This window comes from Solanum verrucosum, unplaced genomic scaffold, assembly GCF_900185275.1.
Source record: "Solanum verrucosum unplaced genomic scaffold, falcon-dt-bn FXZP01000065.1, whole genome shotgun sequence".
Taxonomy (NCBI): domain Eukaryota; kingdom Viridiplantae; phylum Streptophyta; class Magnoliopsida; order Solanales; family Solanaceae; genus Solanum; species Solanum verrucosum.
The window spans coordinates 426,919-442,120 of NW_026020073.1; the positions used below are offsets into that span (position 1 = coordinate 426,919).

The window sequence follows — 15,202 nt, forward strand, 5'->3', positions numbered from 1 at the left end:
CATACCAATTGAAGGTTGTCGCTAGAATTTGGTTTGATCAATGGAAAAAGAACAGGGCTGAGGGTGCACCACTTGTGAGCTGGGCTATGTTTGAGGAGGCCTTCTTGGGGTGTTTCTTTCCCCATGAACTGAGAAGCAAAGGTACGAGAATTCCTTAATCTTAAGCAGGAATCTATGAGTGTTCATGAGTACAGTCTGAAGTTCACCCAACTTTCCCGCTATGCTATGGAGATGGTTGCTAACATGAGGAGCAGGATGAGTTTATTCATTGTTGGGTTGTCTCGTTTGTTAAGCAAGGAAGGCAAGGCAACTATGCTGATAGGGGATATGGACATATCAAGGATGATGATCCAGGTGCAACAGGTTGAGGAGGATAAGCTGAGGGATAGAGAGGAGTTTAGAAACAAGAAAGCAAAAACAGGGAATGAGTTCGGGCAGCAGAAGAGTAATGCCAACCGGTCATCTTTCCAACAAAAGAAAAATGGACCTGTTCCATCATCTGCTAGTGCACCTGCACCAAGGAACAAAGGTGAGTACAATAGTCAGAATTCACAGCATTTCAGTGCTAGACCTGCACTGTATCAAGGTAGTGTTGCACAAGGAGGTAATGGGATTCTTGTATGCGCTAAGTGTGGTAGGACCCACTCAGGGGTGTGTCGTGATGGCTGCATTGGTTTCTTTAAGTGTGGTCAGAATGGTCACCTTATGAAAGAGTGTCCTAAGAGCAGACAAGGAAATGTTAATGGGGGTAATAGAGCCCAATCTTCTTCAGTTGCTCCACCAGAAAGAGCTACATCTAGAGGAGCTACTTCAGGGGCAGGTGGAGGAGGAAATCGTCTTTATGCTATCACTAGTCGCCAAGAGCAAGAGAACTCTCCAGATGTTGTCACTGGTATGATTAAAGTCTTTCTTTTTTATGTTTATGCTTTTCTAGATCTAGGAGTGAGTCTATATTTTGTGACTCCATATGTTGCAATGAATTTTGATGTTCTTCCGAGCAACTTCTTGAGCCCTTCAGTGTTTCTACACCTATTGGTGAGTCTATTCTAGCTAAGAGAGTCTATCGTGATTGTACCATTTCCATTAATCACAAGAGCACCATGGTTGACTTAGTTGAGTTATATATGGTAGATTTTGATGTCATTCTAGGTATGGACTTACTTCATGCCTGTTATGCCTCAGTCGATTGTAGAACTCGAGTAGTCAAGTTTCAGTTTCCTAATGAGCCAGTTTTGAGTGGAGGAGTAGTTGAGTAGTGCCTAAGGGTCATTTTATTTCATACCTTATGCGAGAAAGTTAGTTTCCAAGGGTTGTGTCTATAACTTAGTCTGAGTTAATGACTTTAGTGTTAAGACACCACTTATTCAGTCAGTTTCAGTTGTTAATGAGTTTCCAAAGGTCTTTTCAAATGATCTTCCCGGAGTCCCTCCTGAGAGAGAACTAGACTTCGGTATTGATATTATTCCCGATACTTGTCCTATCTCCATTCCGCCATATAGAATGGCACCAGGAGAGTTGAAAGAGTTAAAATAGGAGTTGAAAGATCTCATAGAACAAGGATTTATTCCACCAAGTGCCTCACCTTGGGGAGCTCCGGTCTTATTCATGAAGAAGAAAGATGGTTCTCTTAGAATGTGCATAGATTACCATCAGTTGAACAAGGTTACTATCAAGAATAAGTATCCTCTTTCGAGAATTGATAATATTTTCAATCAACTTCACGGTGCCACTTGTTTTTCTAAGATAGACCTCAGATCTGGCTATCATCAGTTGAGAGTACGAGAAAGTGATATTCCTAAGACAGCTTTCAGGACCCGCTATGGTCACTATGAGTTCGTAGTTATGTTCTTTGGTTTGACCAATGCTCCTGCAATATTCATGGACCTTATGAACAGAGTATTCAAGCCTTATTTAGATATTTTTGTTATCGTATTCATTGATTACATCCTAAGGTATTCAAAGAATGAGGAAGATCATGTTAGTCATCTCAGAGTAATTCTCCAAGCTCTAAAGAATAATGAGTTATATGCCAAATTCTCTAGGTGTGAGTTCTGGCTTGAGTCTGTGGCATTCTTAGGTCACATTATTTCCGGTGATGAAATTTAGGTTGATACTAAAAAAATAGAGGCAGTGCAGAATTGGCCTAGACCCACATCTCCAACTGATATTAGGAGTTTCTTGGAGTTGGGGCTGGATATTATAGAAGGTTAGTCGAGGGGTTCTCATCTATTTCATCTCCTTTGACTAAGTTGACTCAAAAAACAATTAAGTTTTAATGGTCAGAAGCTTGTGAGAAAAATTTCCAGGAATTGGAAAAAAGGTTGACTACTGCCCCAATATTGACCTTACAGAGGGTGCGCAAGGTTTTGTGATATATTGTGATGCGTCCAGAGTTGGATTGGGCTGTGTATTGATGCATAATGGTAAAGTTATAGCTTATGCTTCCAGACATCTTAAGGTTCATGAGAAGAATTACCCAACCCATGATCTAGAGTTAGTTGTTGTAGTATTTACTTTGAAAATATGGCGCAGTTACTTTTATGGTGTTCATGTAGATGTGTTCACCGATCATAAGAGCCTTCAGTATGTGTTTAGTCATAAAGAGCTTAATCTCCGACAAAGAAGGTGGTTAGAGTTACTCAAGGATTATGATATAAGTATTCTCTATCACCTAGGTAAGGTTAATATTGTTGTTGATGCCTTGAGCAGGTTGTCTATGGGTAGTACTGCCCATTTTGAGGAATACAAGAAAGAGTTAGCAAAAGATGTGCATAGACTTGCACGATTAGGAGATCATTTAATGGATGCCAGTGAAGGAGGAGTGGTGGTGATGAATGAGGCTGAATCATCATTAGTGTCCGAAGTTAAAGAAAAGCAAAACCAAGATCCTATTTTGCTTGAATTGAAGGCAAATGTTCATAAGCAAAATGTGGTGGCTTTTGAACAAGGGGGAGATGGTGTATTTTGGTATCAAGGTAGGTTGTGTGTGCCAAGGGTGGATGAACTTCAAGAGAGGATCAAGGAGAAAGCTAATAGCTCCAGATATTCTATCCATCCGGGTTCCACAAACATGTATCGTGATTTGAGAGAGGTTTATTGGTGGAGTAGTATTAAGAAGGGCATTGCAGAGTTTGTTGCTACGTGTCCAAATTGCCAACAAGTTAAAGTAGAGCACTAGAGGCCCGGTGGTATGGCTCAGAAAATAGATCTTATGGAATGGAAGTGGGAGATGATTTATATGGATTTCATCACAGGTTTACCATGGTCCCGGAGACAGCATGATTCTATTTGGGTGATTATAGATCGAATGACTAAATCAACCCACTTTTTGCCGTTAAAGACTACCCATTCAACAGAGTATTATGCTAAGTTATATCTTCAAGAGGTAGTTAGACTTCATGGATTTCCAGTGTCGATTATATCAAATAGAGGTGCACAATTTACTACACAATTCTGGAAGTCATTCCAGAAAGGTTTGGGTTTAAAAGTGAACTTGAGTACTGCTTTTCATCCTCAGATTTATGGTCAAGCAGAGCGCACTATTCAGACTTTAGAATATATGTTGAGGTCTTGTGTGATTGATTTCAAGGGTAATTGGGATGATCACCTACCTCTCATTGAGTTTGCTTATAACAATAGTTACCACTCTAGCATCCAAATGGCTCCTTATGAGGCTCTTTATGGGAGGCGATGTAGATCTCCTATTGGATGGTTTGAAGTTGGTGAAGCTGGATTGATAGGACTAGAATTAGTGCACCAAGCTATGGAAAAAGTGAAGGTTATTCAAGAGAGATTGAAAACAGCGCAGAGTCATCAAAAATCCTATACAAATGTTAAGAGAAGAGACTTAGAGTTTGATGTAAATGATTGGGTGTATTTAAAGGTTTGACCCATGAAGGGAGTTATGAGATTTGGTAAGAAGGGAAAGCTTAGTCTCCGGTATATTGGCCCTTATAGGATATCCAATAGGATTTGCAACGTAGCTTATGAGTTAGAGCTATCCCAAGAGTTGGCAGCGGTCCATCTAGTATTTCATATTTCCATGTTGAAGAAGTGTATGGGTGATACTTACCTTATTATTCCTACTGAAAATATCGGTATCAATGATAGACTATCTTATGAGGAGATTCCTGTTCAGATTCTATATCATCAAGTTCGTAAGTTGAGAACCAAGGAAGTAACATCAGTCAAAGTTCTATGGAGAAATCAGTTTGTTGAGGAAGCTACTTGGGAAGCTGATGAGGACATGAATAAGAGGTACCCACGTCTCTTCGAGTCCAGAGAAATTCCAAATTAAGGTACTAATACTTTTCTTTGCATTTGCTTTAAGCTGACTTGTTGTGTTTAGATTTTGCTTGTTGGGTGTTTGAGCTGGATGTTAGGTGTTACACCCTTAGCCTACTAAGAGTAATCTCATTCGAGGACGAATTTTCCCAAGGGAGAGATATTGTAACACCCCGCTATTTGAAAGAGCTAGAATTAGAAAGAACCATTTTTGGAAAGAGTTAAAAAAATCTGAAATTTGGCAAGTATGTTAAGTATGAGTTTTGGATCCATTTCGAATGACCATAACTCTTGTACAAGATGGGTTTGGTGGGCTACAAGATATCAAATGAAAGGTCTTTCAATTATCTTTCCAATGCCACTGAGTTTGCTAATTTTCGAGTTCGTATGAGGGAGATATATCTGTTTGAAGTCAGGCTGTCTGGATAAGGAAAGTCAACCAGATCTTAGAAGGGTATTTTGGTATTTTCATTACCCAATTAATTAAATCCATTTTTAGTAGTTTATTTGGGATCTAAACTGAATTGGTTTAGTTTACGCACTCAAATTTCACGCTAGGGTTTTTAGAGAAAGAACCCGAGAGGAGAAAAGAGGAGAAAAGGTCAAGATTCGTCAAGTTCTTGTGATTTTGGTTGAGGAATTCACCAAGGATTCGATCCTAAGAGGTATGTGAGACTTTCATATAGTTGGGTTTGTTCACCCGCGCGCTAATCATGTTTAGTACATCGAAATTCGTTATAGAAAGTTGAAAGTTTGATTATCTTGAATTGTGTTCTTGAAATTGGATTTCGTTCTTGAGATTTGATGGGATTGTTGAGTTCTTGATGGAATCATGTTGATTTTAGAGTCGTTTAGGAGTAGATTATTGTGTACATGTACTGGGTAACTAAATCTAAAGAGAAATTGAGAAAAAGAATCAAATTTAAGTGAATTGGGGTTAGAAAACGAAGAAGGAAAAAGTCGGGCGAAACTGGCAACCAAGTCCGCGTCGTGGACCTGCTCCCCCCCTTTCACAGAAATTTTCTCCGCGTCGTGGAGAGGTCGCGGACTCCTCTGTCTCAAAATGTATTTCGCGACCAAATAATAAAATACATCTCTGTGTCGCGGACTTGCTTCCAGACAGTGATTTCTTTATCGTTTCTCGTGTTTAACTATCTAAAAGCACTCCTAATCATCATGATATCTTTCCTATCACAAATCATAATCTTGAATTCATAATTCAAATTCAAGGTAGAGTTAAGAGTCAAGTGTAGAGAGTTCTTAGAGTCTTTTTTTTCAAAAGTCTTTTGCAAATCCTTTAAAACTTGTTTTAAAGACTTGAGCATTGAGTTGAGTAAGAGCAAGAGTGAAGTTCAATACTTCAAAAGATTATATGGGAACTAAGTATTCCCAAGAGTTAAAATGTTTTCATATTTAAACAAGAGAGGAAACACTGATTTTCAAGAGAGGAAACACCGATTTCCAAGAGAGCTTTTGAGCTAGTTTTTGAGTAATAATCTCAAACCACAGAAAGAGTTATGTTTTTAAACATAATATTTGGGAGTAGTATTGAGCACCGATTTGGGGACAAATTTGAGTTCAAATAATTCAAAGTCTCCATAAACTGTGTAGCCAACATGGGTAGAAAAGGATCATACTTTTTAGATGATTCCTTAATGCTTTTAGCATAGACTAGTGGATCCATTTAGTGATTCAGGTTCTATACCCCTGACAAGGTATAGGAAGGCCCTAGCAGTGTGTGGCAAAACGTTGTACCATCACGTAAGCTCATAGAGACGATTATTGGTTAGTGAAACTCCCATAGAGATATTTTGTGTTCTTATATACACAGAGTTATTTGTACTTTCTTATACAAACTGAGTTATTGTGTGTTTTTTAATACACTGAGTTGTTTTTACATGTTTTAAAGTTTTTCTTTATATTGCATCCTTATTATTGCTTTATATTGAAATGAGTTGAATTGAGTTGAGACAAGGTATGTTTCTTCAGTTCCATTTCAGGCTTATGTCTTGTTTAGTATTCCGTTCGCATGCTCGTACATTCAATGTACTGATATCATTTGGCCTGCATCATTTTATGATGCAGATACAGGTAACCAGGATCAACATCCAGCGCCTCGTTGATCTAGTTGAGCATTCAGAGTCATTTGGTGAGCCTCCTTGCTTTCCAGAGGATCCCTTTTTTACATTGCTTTGGTATTTTCAATTGTTAGGATGATCGGGGTCTTGTCCCGACATCCCTCATAGTTTTAGAGGCTTCATAGATAACTAGTTATATTTCATTAGTCTTTCCATTTTCATTCTATTATGTTGAGACTTGAAATTGCCTTATTGGCCAGTTGAATGTTTCCTTTATAACATTCCAGTTTATTACATGGATTTATCTTTGTTGAGTAAAGTTTTCCATTGAGTAGTAAGCCAGGCCAAGGGTTCACTTGGGGCCATCAATGGTTCTCGAGTACCAGTCTCGTCCAGGGTGTAGACTCGGGGAGTGACAACTACAATTAGAGAGTTGTGAGTGGTAGTATCAAATTTGATTTACAATATAATCTCAAAAAATTGTCTTAATTTTTTTTTTTCCATTTACAATTCTTTCTCTTTGTTTCTTATATTTTCACACTAAAATGAAATAAGAATAATGATAAGCAAATAGATTTTTAGGAGAGATATTCAAAATTCAAATTTCAAATTATTCCTTGAATCAAAGAAGTGAAAAATAATTCACGTCTGATCAGAAGAATAAAAAATAGCAGTGAACTAAAAAAACATGAACTACACTAGACAGATCTATCATACCTATACACAGATTTGCTTTAATAAAAAATAAATTAAAATTTTATATAGGAAAATAAAAACGAAATTGAATTAAATTAATCCCTAAAGGAATAAGAAAACACGGGAGAAGAATAGTGTAGAATGAAAAAATAGGAAACAAACCTTTAAACCAAATTAAAATAGAAATTTGGTAAGGGAAATATAGATGTAATCGTTTTTTATTGAGGATTTTCATTTTGGTATAGGAAAGGGAATATGATAACATATATCATCTATAAATTACTCTCTAATGTATTGTTATAATATACTACAAACATACTGCACATTCAATTCTTAATTTCCAATGGTGGAATTATTGTGGAAGAGAGGCACAACTCTTGGTCAAGGTGGATTCGGTATTGTCTCGTTAGCTTCTACCTCTAACACATTATTTCATGGTGTTACTCTTCCATCTCTCATCGCTGTCAAATCTTGCAACTATAGTGATTCTGAATAGTTGAATGAAGAAGTCGAAATCCTCCGAATGTTCAAACATTCACCTTACATTTTCACTATTTCTGAGCTAATGTCTCTTTTGAAGATAAGGTCAATCGTTATAACTTATTGCTTGAGTATGCTTCAGGAGGAAGCCTTGCTGATCGTCTTCAAAACTGCAATGCATTGTCGGTGCTTGAAGTTAAGAAACACACGAAGAATGTTCTTTTAGGGCTCAATTGTATACACAATAAAGGAATCATTCACTGTGATATCAAACCTGGAAATATTCTCCTTGTACGGGGGGACAAAATTGCCAAGATTGTTGATTTCGGGCTCTCTGTGACTTTGGAACAGGGCATGAACCACAAAAAGGTATATGACACCTGAATCTGTGATTAACACTGAGTATAGACCACAAGTTGCTATTTGGGCTCTTGGCTGCACTGTCTATGAGCTGATTACAGGGACACCAATGTGGGAAGACGCAGATGGTGATGATGTGTTGGACAAAATCGAGTTGGAGGCAGTGGCGAATCTAAAGGTAAAAAATAGGGCACCGGAACCCGTGGTCTCTTCGTAAAACTAGATATTTTATGTATATATTTTTTAAAATTTGTATATTATTATATTCTTGCACCCGTGCTATAACAAGTCTATCTGGTCCACATGGTTAAATGTTGAGCTTTTTACCTTGAGGATGAAGAATCAATTCTCACTTAATACATTTTTCTTGATGCATCCATGTTCGGATCAATTCCCACTTAATACATTTTTCTGAGTGCACCCATGTTTGAAAAATCCTAGATTCGCCTCTGGTTGGAGGAACCAAAGTTTTAGAACTCGAAGTTGTCAAATGATGCTCAAATTTTTTGGGAAAAATATCTTGTGAGGAATCTCAACACGCGTTGGACTGCAGACATGCTCTTGAACCACACTTTTATGCAGAGTTCATCCAAAGTAGCCAACACAACAAAGACAAGAAAGAAGAAAATTGATTCAATGTCCCTTCTACACAAACCAATCCAGAAGATAACATTCAAGATCAGCCATCATAAATTGTCGAGGCAATTGCTGGATCTGAAACCCCTTGTACACAAACAAATCCAGAAGATAACATTCAAGATCGGCAATCATAAATTTGTGAGGCAATTCCCAGATCTGAAGGAAATAGCGAATGAAACTTGTGGAAGGGTACTGGGTACTGACAATAGATAGATACATAATAAAAATTGATTTGTATATATATATATATATAGAGAGAGAGAGAGAGAGAGAGAGAGAAGTATGTATGGGCTTGATCCCTCTTTAGGATTTCTTTTGGGGTATGTAGGCAATGAGTGACGAAGATGATCACATTATTAGTTTAATAAAAAAAAGTTGTATAGTTGATCAACATTCTTTATAAAGAAAGACGAGTTGTTATATCTGTGTTGAAAACTTGAGTTTGTTATTATGATTGAATTGCTAGGTTAGAAATCTATGGTTTCCTTATTAATATGATTCATCTGTTGTGATTTTCCATATTTGCGCCCTCTCTTTTGTCACCAATTTAGACAATATTTTACATGTCAAGTACTATTGGTTTTGGGGAATAACAAAAGAAAACCTATATTTCAAGACAAAACTGACAACAGAAAAGAACAGAAAAACAAATAAGGGTGTGTTTGATACAAAGGAAAATATTTTCTCAAAAATGGTTTCTAATTTTTCTCTGTTTGATTGGTCCAAAATGTTTTCGAAAATATTTTCTCTAAGAAAACAGATTTCTTTAAAATGAGGAAACGACTTCCCTAATGAAAATAGAAAAAACAAGTTCCATAAGTGACATTCCAGGCTCATTGTCTCTTGATCCCACCCATGGCAAATAGGAATTTTGCTAAAGGTATTCAAAAATTTAATATATATCTCTAAAAAGATGTTTTCATTTGTATACACAATATTATTTTCTATATATACAATATAATTTTTCGAAAAAGGGTGTTCAAGTAACCACTTTTGAGTCTCATCCAATGTCCCAACCTAGACCATCCCTCCCTGAACCCCCAACCCATTCTCACCCCATAACATTTTGCTAGATTACATAAATATATTGTTTAGATATTATTATCATACAGTAAAAAGATAAATAACTCGCTTATTTTCCAAGAAATATGATTGGTTCTATAAATAGACAACATATGGAGTATCCATCATATATTAACTAACTATATATCCATTGATCCCAGGAGAAAAAGAAGAAATATATTGAGAGATGCAAAAAAGCAAGGTGTTGATAGTGGGAGGAACAGGATACCTTGGAAAGAGATTGGTGAAATCTAGTTTAGCAAATGGACATGACACATACATTTTAAAACGTCCAGAAATAGAAGTTGATATTGAAAAAGTTGAAATGCTTATTTTTTTTAAGATGCAGGGAGTTCACCTTGTAACTGCTTCTTTCAACGATCATCGAAGCCTCGTGGATGCACTTAAACTCGTGGACGTTGTAATATGTGCCATCACCGGTGTCCATATTCGTAGCCATCATATCTTGCTTCAACTCAAGCTTGTGGAGTACCATCAAAGAAGCTGAAAATATTAAGGTACGTATGTTAGGGTTTTACCCTGATTTTCTTTCCTTATGTGAAGTTTAATTTTTCCTTAAAGAAAATTCAAAGTATTACCATAAATGCTTGAACTTTTTCTGAAAGGAAATTTAATTTTCTTCCATATTTGGTTTATTCTTTCCTTAGAGGAAAAATTTGGAGATCTATAAATTGAAGATCCCTATTCTCACACAATAGAATCCACAACGTAATCGTTTAGAGATTTTAGTTTATGGGGAGATTTATTCTCTCAACAATTTTAGTATTTTCTTTTATATTAGTTTTTCATATAATAATATTATGTTTTTAGTTTAAAAAAACGGTTATGGAATGGAAGAAACTAGAAAGAAAAATTAAAGAGAAAACGAATGATAACTCTTTGTATTGATTCTTGCATTGATTCAAATAGAAGAGTACATCACTATTTATAAGTAATTAAGTAGAATAAAATATACTCATTATTTTACTTCTAGATACTAAACTAAAAAGAAACTAAATATTTTGCAATTAATGTAAGCCCTCGACTTAAAAGGAAATAAAATACTATAGAATATTTTTAGACTAAAAAGAAAAAAGTAAAAAGATTCTACCAAATTCCAAGAACGTAGTCTTACACTTTTTATGCAATTTTATTTTTTATATTATGACTCGGAAACAACCTTCGACAAAAATGCAAGGTAAGACTGCGTACAAATACAATAGGTCCTTGTGGTCGGGCAATTGAATCTCCTATCTAAAAATTGTAAAACAATTTTAAAATACATTTACAGATAAAATGTCTTATGATTGTAAGTCGTCCGTTAAATTGGCCTTTTTTCGAACCCCTTGATGAAAATTCTAGCTCCACCACTGGTAGGGCCCTTCCTTGGACCCTGCGCATAGTGAGAGCTTTAGTGCACCGGGCTGCCCTTTTACTTGCTTGAATCAATTATTTGGATAACTTTTGATTTTCCTAAATTTGGGAGAAGTGACCATTCTATTACAAAACGAAGTAAAGTGACTTTTTTACATAGTTTTTAGTTACTAGTTGAGTGACGTTTTGGATAATTAAGTTGATCACTCTGGTGGATTAAATCGAAGAATTTTTGGTATGCAATATCACATAAACTTATAAAATGTACAGAGATTTTTTCCATCTGAGTTTGGAACGGATCCAGCAAGAATGGAAAATGCAATGGAGCCAGGTATAGTTACATTTGATGATAAAATGGTGGTGAGGAAAGCAATTGAATAAGCTGGCATTCCTTTCACTTATGTCTCTGCTAATTGCTTTGCTGGTTACTTTCTTGGTGGCCTTTGTCAAATCGGTCATATCCTTCCTTCAACAGACTCTGTTGTCTTGCTTGGAGATGGCAACCAGAAAGGTAATTCTCTCGAATTTAAGTTATACATATCATTATAATGTAAATGATTTCTTACATTATCAGGTCATCCGAAGAATATCCACAACAAGGTTGGACCGTTGATGTAGGCATGTAGCCTTTTGGCCACAAGTTCATTGGAACCCATAACTTTTACTTACATATATAATATTACTAAGAATCTTAAAAGTTGAACTCACTAAATATAAATCATGGATCCACCTCAATCTACATGTAAGTCTTCTTAAAATGTCGGACGGGTAATATTGAAAATAAGATAAGCTACCTGCTACAAAAATGTAATCTGATGATGTAAATATTTCTTATATGTACCAATTGTATATATATATAACTTAAAACTCAATTCTCTCTTACAATTTTCTAGTTTTCAGGCAAAAGTATATGTGTAATATTAAAAATCTGATAATGTGTATTAGTAACTACATGTTTTTGTTTAATTTTTCAGCAATTTATGTTGACGAAGATGATATCGCAACATATACCATCAAGGCCATAGATGATCCAAGGACACTCAATAAAACACTTTAACCTTAGGCCTCCTAAAAACATACTTTCTCAAAGAGAAGTGGTTCAAAAATGGGAAAAGCTCATAGGCAAAGAGCTTAAAAAGTCAACTCTTTACAAAGAAGAATTTTTGGCTCCAATGATGGAGTGTGATGTTTACAAACAAGAACCATGGGTAACTTATGGCTATGGGCATCATTGCCGAGGAGAAGACGATGGGGATACTAATATTTTTTGATACTTCACCGAGGCATAAGAAAAATAAAACTAACGATAGATTTTGCAGAGTTGTGGGCAAAAATCTAGGGACTTGGAAACAACAAGATAAGGGGAAATGGGTTAGGAGTAAACAGAGCAAGCCTTTGAATATGGGACGCAAGAAGAGTCTCTATTATGATACTAAGATATGTTGTCCTGATGATGGAAAGTGGATCATGAAGGAATATGTTTTTTGTGAAGCTATTCTTAGAAAGTTCAAAACCTCTAATTTTAGAGATTATTGTATTTGTGCTATAAAAACGAAGGCCGAAAAAAATTCTGCTAATTGTTCTTGAAGTAGTAATGTGAGTACAACTGTTATGGATTTTTCTGATGAACAGAAGGTGGATACAGAGGTGATTTCAGGGGTAAATTCTATTGTGCCGCGGATGGATCAGGAATATAAGGCGGTCACTCCTATCAATATTGTTGAACCAATGGTGCAAATTCAAGAGGCTTCGTCAGGTGAAGAGAAGATCAACGAGCTATTAGAAAATGATGATCCTGAAATAATGCGTATGTGGAATGAGGACTATGGAATGATCAATCATCCTATCAATGTCGTTGAAAATCCAGCAATGGAAGTTGAAGATGTTGAGGTGCAAATTCAAGGGGCTGCTGGTGTAGGGAGTGTTGTTTTGGAATTTGAGAACACAATGCCAGAAAATAATCTGCCTAAGGAACCAGCACACCTGCAACAAGATTGTCCTTTTGGTGTTAATGAGGACCGTATTGCAAGCTTTGTTGGACTACTATCTGGTTGTGGGAACTCTGCTATCAGGAACAATCAGGTGCAAATTCAAGAGGCCCCCGGAGAAGAGAATGGTCAGTTGGAGCTAAATACTTTTTCTCATATTGAACAACCTATGATTTCTGACTTTGCGAATGTGAAGTCAAATATAACTATGCCTGAAATATATGATACTTTGGCTGAATATATAGGTGTCGATGCATTGATGAATCTGAACAATGAGCTGCTGATCCATCCTTTTGATTTTTCTGAACGAGCAATAGTAGAATCTAATCAACATCCGGTGCAGATCACTCAAGAGGCTGCTGGTGAAGAGAATGGTCTGTTGGGGGCAAACTGTGTCGCCTTTTTCCAAAGTTCAAGAATTTGTTATGCCAGAAAATAACGTGCCTGAAATGTTAGATATGGGTGATACATTGTTTGAGTTAAACCAGACACCACAAGAAGAATCTGAGACACTTTGTGAAACAGAAGAATCCAGCTTTGTTGCAGACCTTACAGAAGCCTTGTCAGATCACGAGCCTTTGAAGGATATATCGGATGCAATTAGGGCAAGTAAGAGTACATTATTGTTGGACCAACAATCTTGGCAGTCTAACGCGCATTTACAAGATATGCTGCTCTGAAGAATTGGACAAAACTAACTAGCTAGTTTCAGTTTTTAAATCACTATCAGGAGTTTTGTGCCTGCTTCATAGTCTTCTGTTTGATGCTTCTTGTAGTTTATGTAAATTCTATTTGTCCAACTTTAGTGTTCAATTGCTAATTTTGACAAAAAAAACTGTTATTATAAGCTTTATCACTTGTTACAAAAGTTCATACAGTCCCCTCTAAATGAAATTTTTTTCTGTGTCTAAACCAAATCTACATTCATTTAAACATGTAGGTCTTGCTAGCTGATCGATTTATCTAGGTTTTCTTTAAATTTATATGTCCAATTTTATGTGATCGATTTGAAGTACAAATGTAGTAATGATGAATCAATGTCCAAATTTGTGTCACCTTTACTTTTTGGGACTATAGTGCTTCTCATTCGTTGAAAGAGGAGGAGGAATTTCTCAGTATGTTCAAACACTCTTCTTGCGTTATTCGCTGTTTTGGAGCTAATCTCTCCTTCAAAGATGAAATCGACCTTTACAAATTATTGGTGGAGTATGCATCCGGAGGAAGCCTTGCCAATCATCTTTGGAACTTTAATTAACTGCCAGAGTTTGAAGTTGAAAAACACACAGAATATTCTTTTAGGGATCGGTTGCATTCACAACAATGGAATTATTAACTGCGACATCAAACCTGAGAATATTCGACGTAACTGCCAAGATTGCTGATTTTGGGCTCTACAATGACTTTTAAACAGGGCATGAATTGGTGTGTAACTGTGACAATAGATAGATCCGTAAATAAAAATTGATTTGTAAAAAAATACGTGTGGGTTTGATCCCTCTTTAGAATTAGTTTTGGGGTATGTAGGCAGCTTGTGACGAACATGATCTCACGTGCAGATGTATTAGTGTCAAGTGTGCTAGTCCAATTTCAAACTCTGTTGTAGATTCTATTGTATGATGATCCATCTGCTACTCTTTCAATTTCAAAGTTTGCCTTATGTCATTTAAATTTCAAAATTATCTTTCTATGATCTGTCTAGAAACAGGCTTTTCCCACCTTGAATCAATTTGAAATTTGTGTTATAAAACATGATTTTCTCACCGATGTAATGTGTTTCAAGTAAATTAAAAGTTTGCCAGCATTAAGAATTCAGCATGATTTCTATCTTCCAGTGAGGTGAAAAGAGCTGATGAAGCAGAAGGTTACTATAGCACTTTCATTACATTGGTCAGATAGCGCTTTGGTGTCCCTAGCCTATCCGATAAGAGAATTTCTACTAGTTGAGTGACGTTCTGGATAATTAAGCCGATCACTTTGGTCACTCTACTAAATCAAAGAATTTGGATATGCTTTCTCACACACATATAAAATGTACAGAGATTTTTCCATCGGAGTTTGGAATTGAACCAACAAGAATGGAAAATTCAATGGATCCAGGTAGAGTCACATTTGATGATGAAATGGTGGCGATTCGAAGAAAGCCATTGAAGAATCTTCCATTCCTTTCACTTATGTATCTGCTAATTGCTTTGTTTTTATAAGAATTTTAATAAAGTCTTTTTTTTTATAATTTTGTCTCTC

General features: G+C 36.1%; 1 protein-coding gene and 2 pseudogenes across 1 annotated transcript; all 3 read left to right on the forward strand.

Moving 5' to 3' along the window:
* Window positions 1-225: 225 nt before the first annotated feature.
* LOC125823921 (uncharacterized) lies at window positions 226-940 on the forward strand. The gene is made up of 3 exons (XM_049503279.1): window positions 226-445; window positions 587-816; window positions 935-940. Exons 1-3 carry the CDS (start codon window positions 226-228, stop codon window positions 938-940), a joined length of 456 nt encoding a protein of 151 aa, XP_049359236.1.
* Window positions 941-7,401: 6,461 nt separating this feature from the next.
* LOC125823940 (mitogen-activated protein kinase kinase kinase 20-like) lies at window positions 7,402-8,750 on the forward strand (annotated as a pseudogene).
* A 1,036-nt stretch (window positions 8,751-9,786) lies between these two features.
* Window positions 9,787-13,641, forward strand: LOC125823922 (uncharacterized; annotated as a pseudogene).
* Window positions 13,642-15,202: the final 1,561 nt, after the last annotated feature.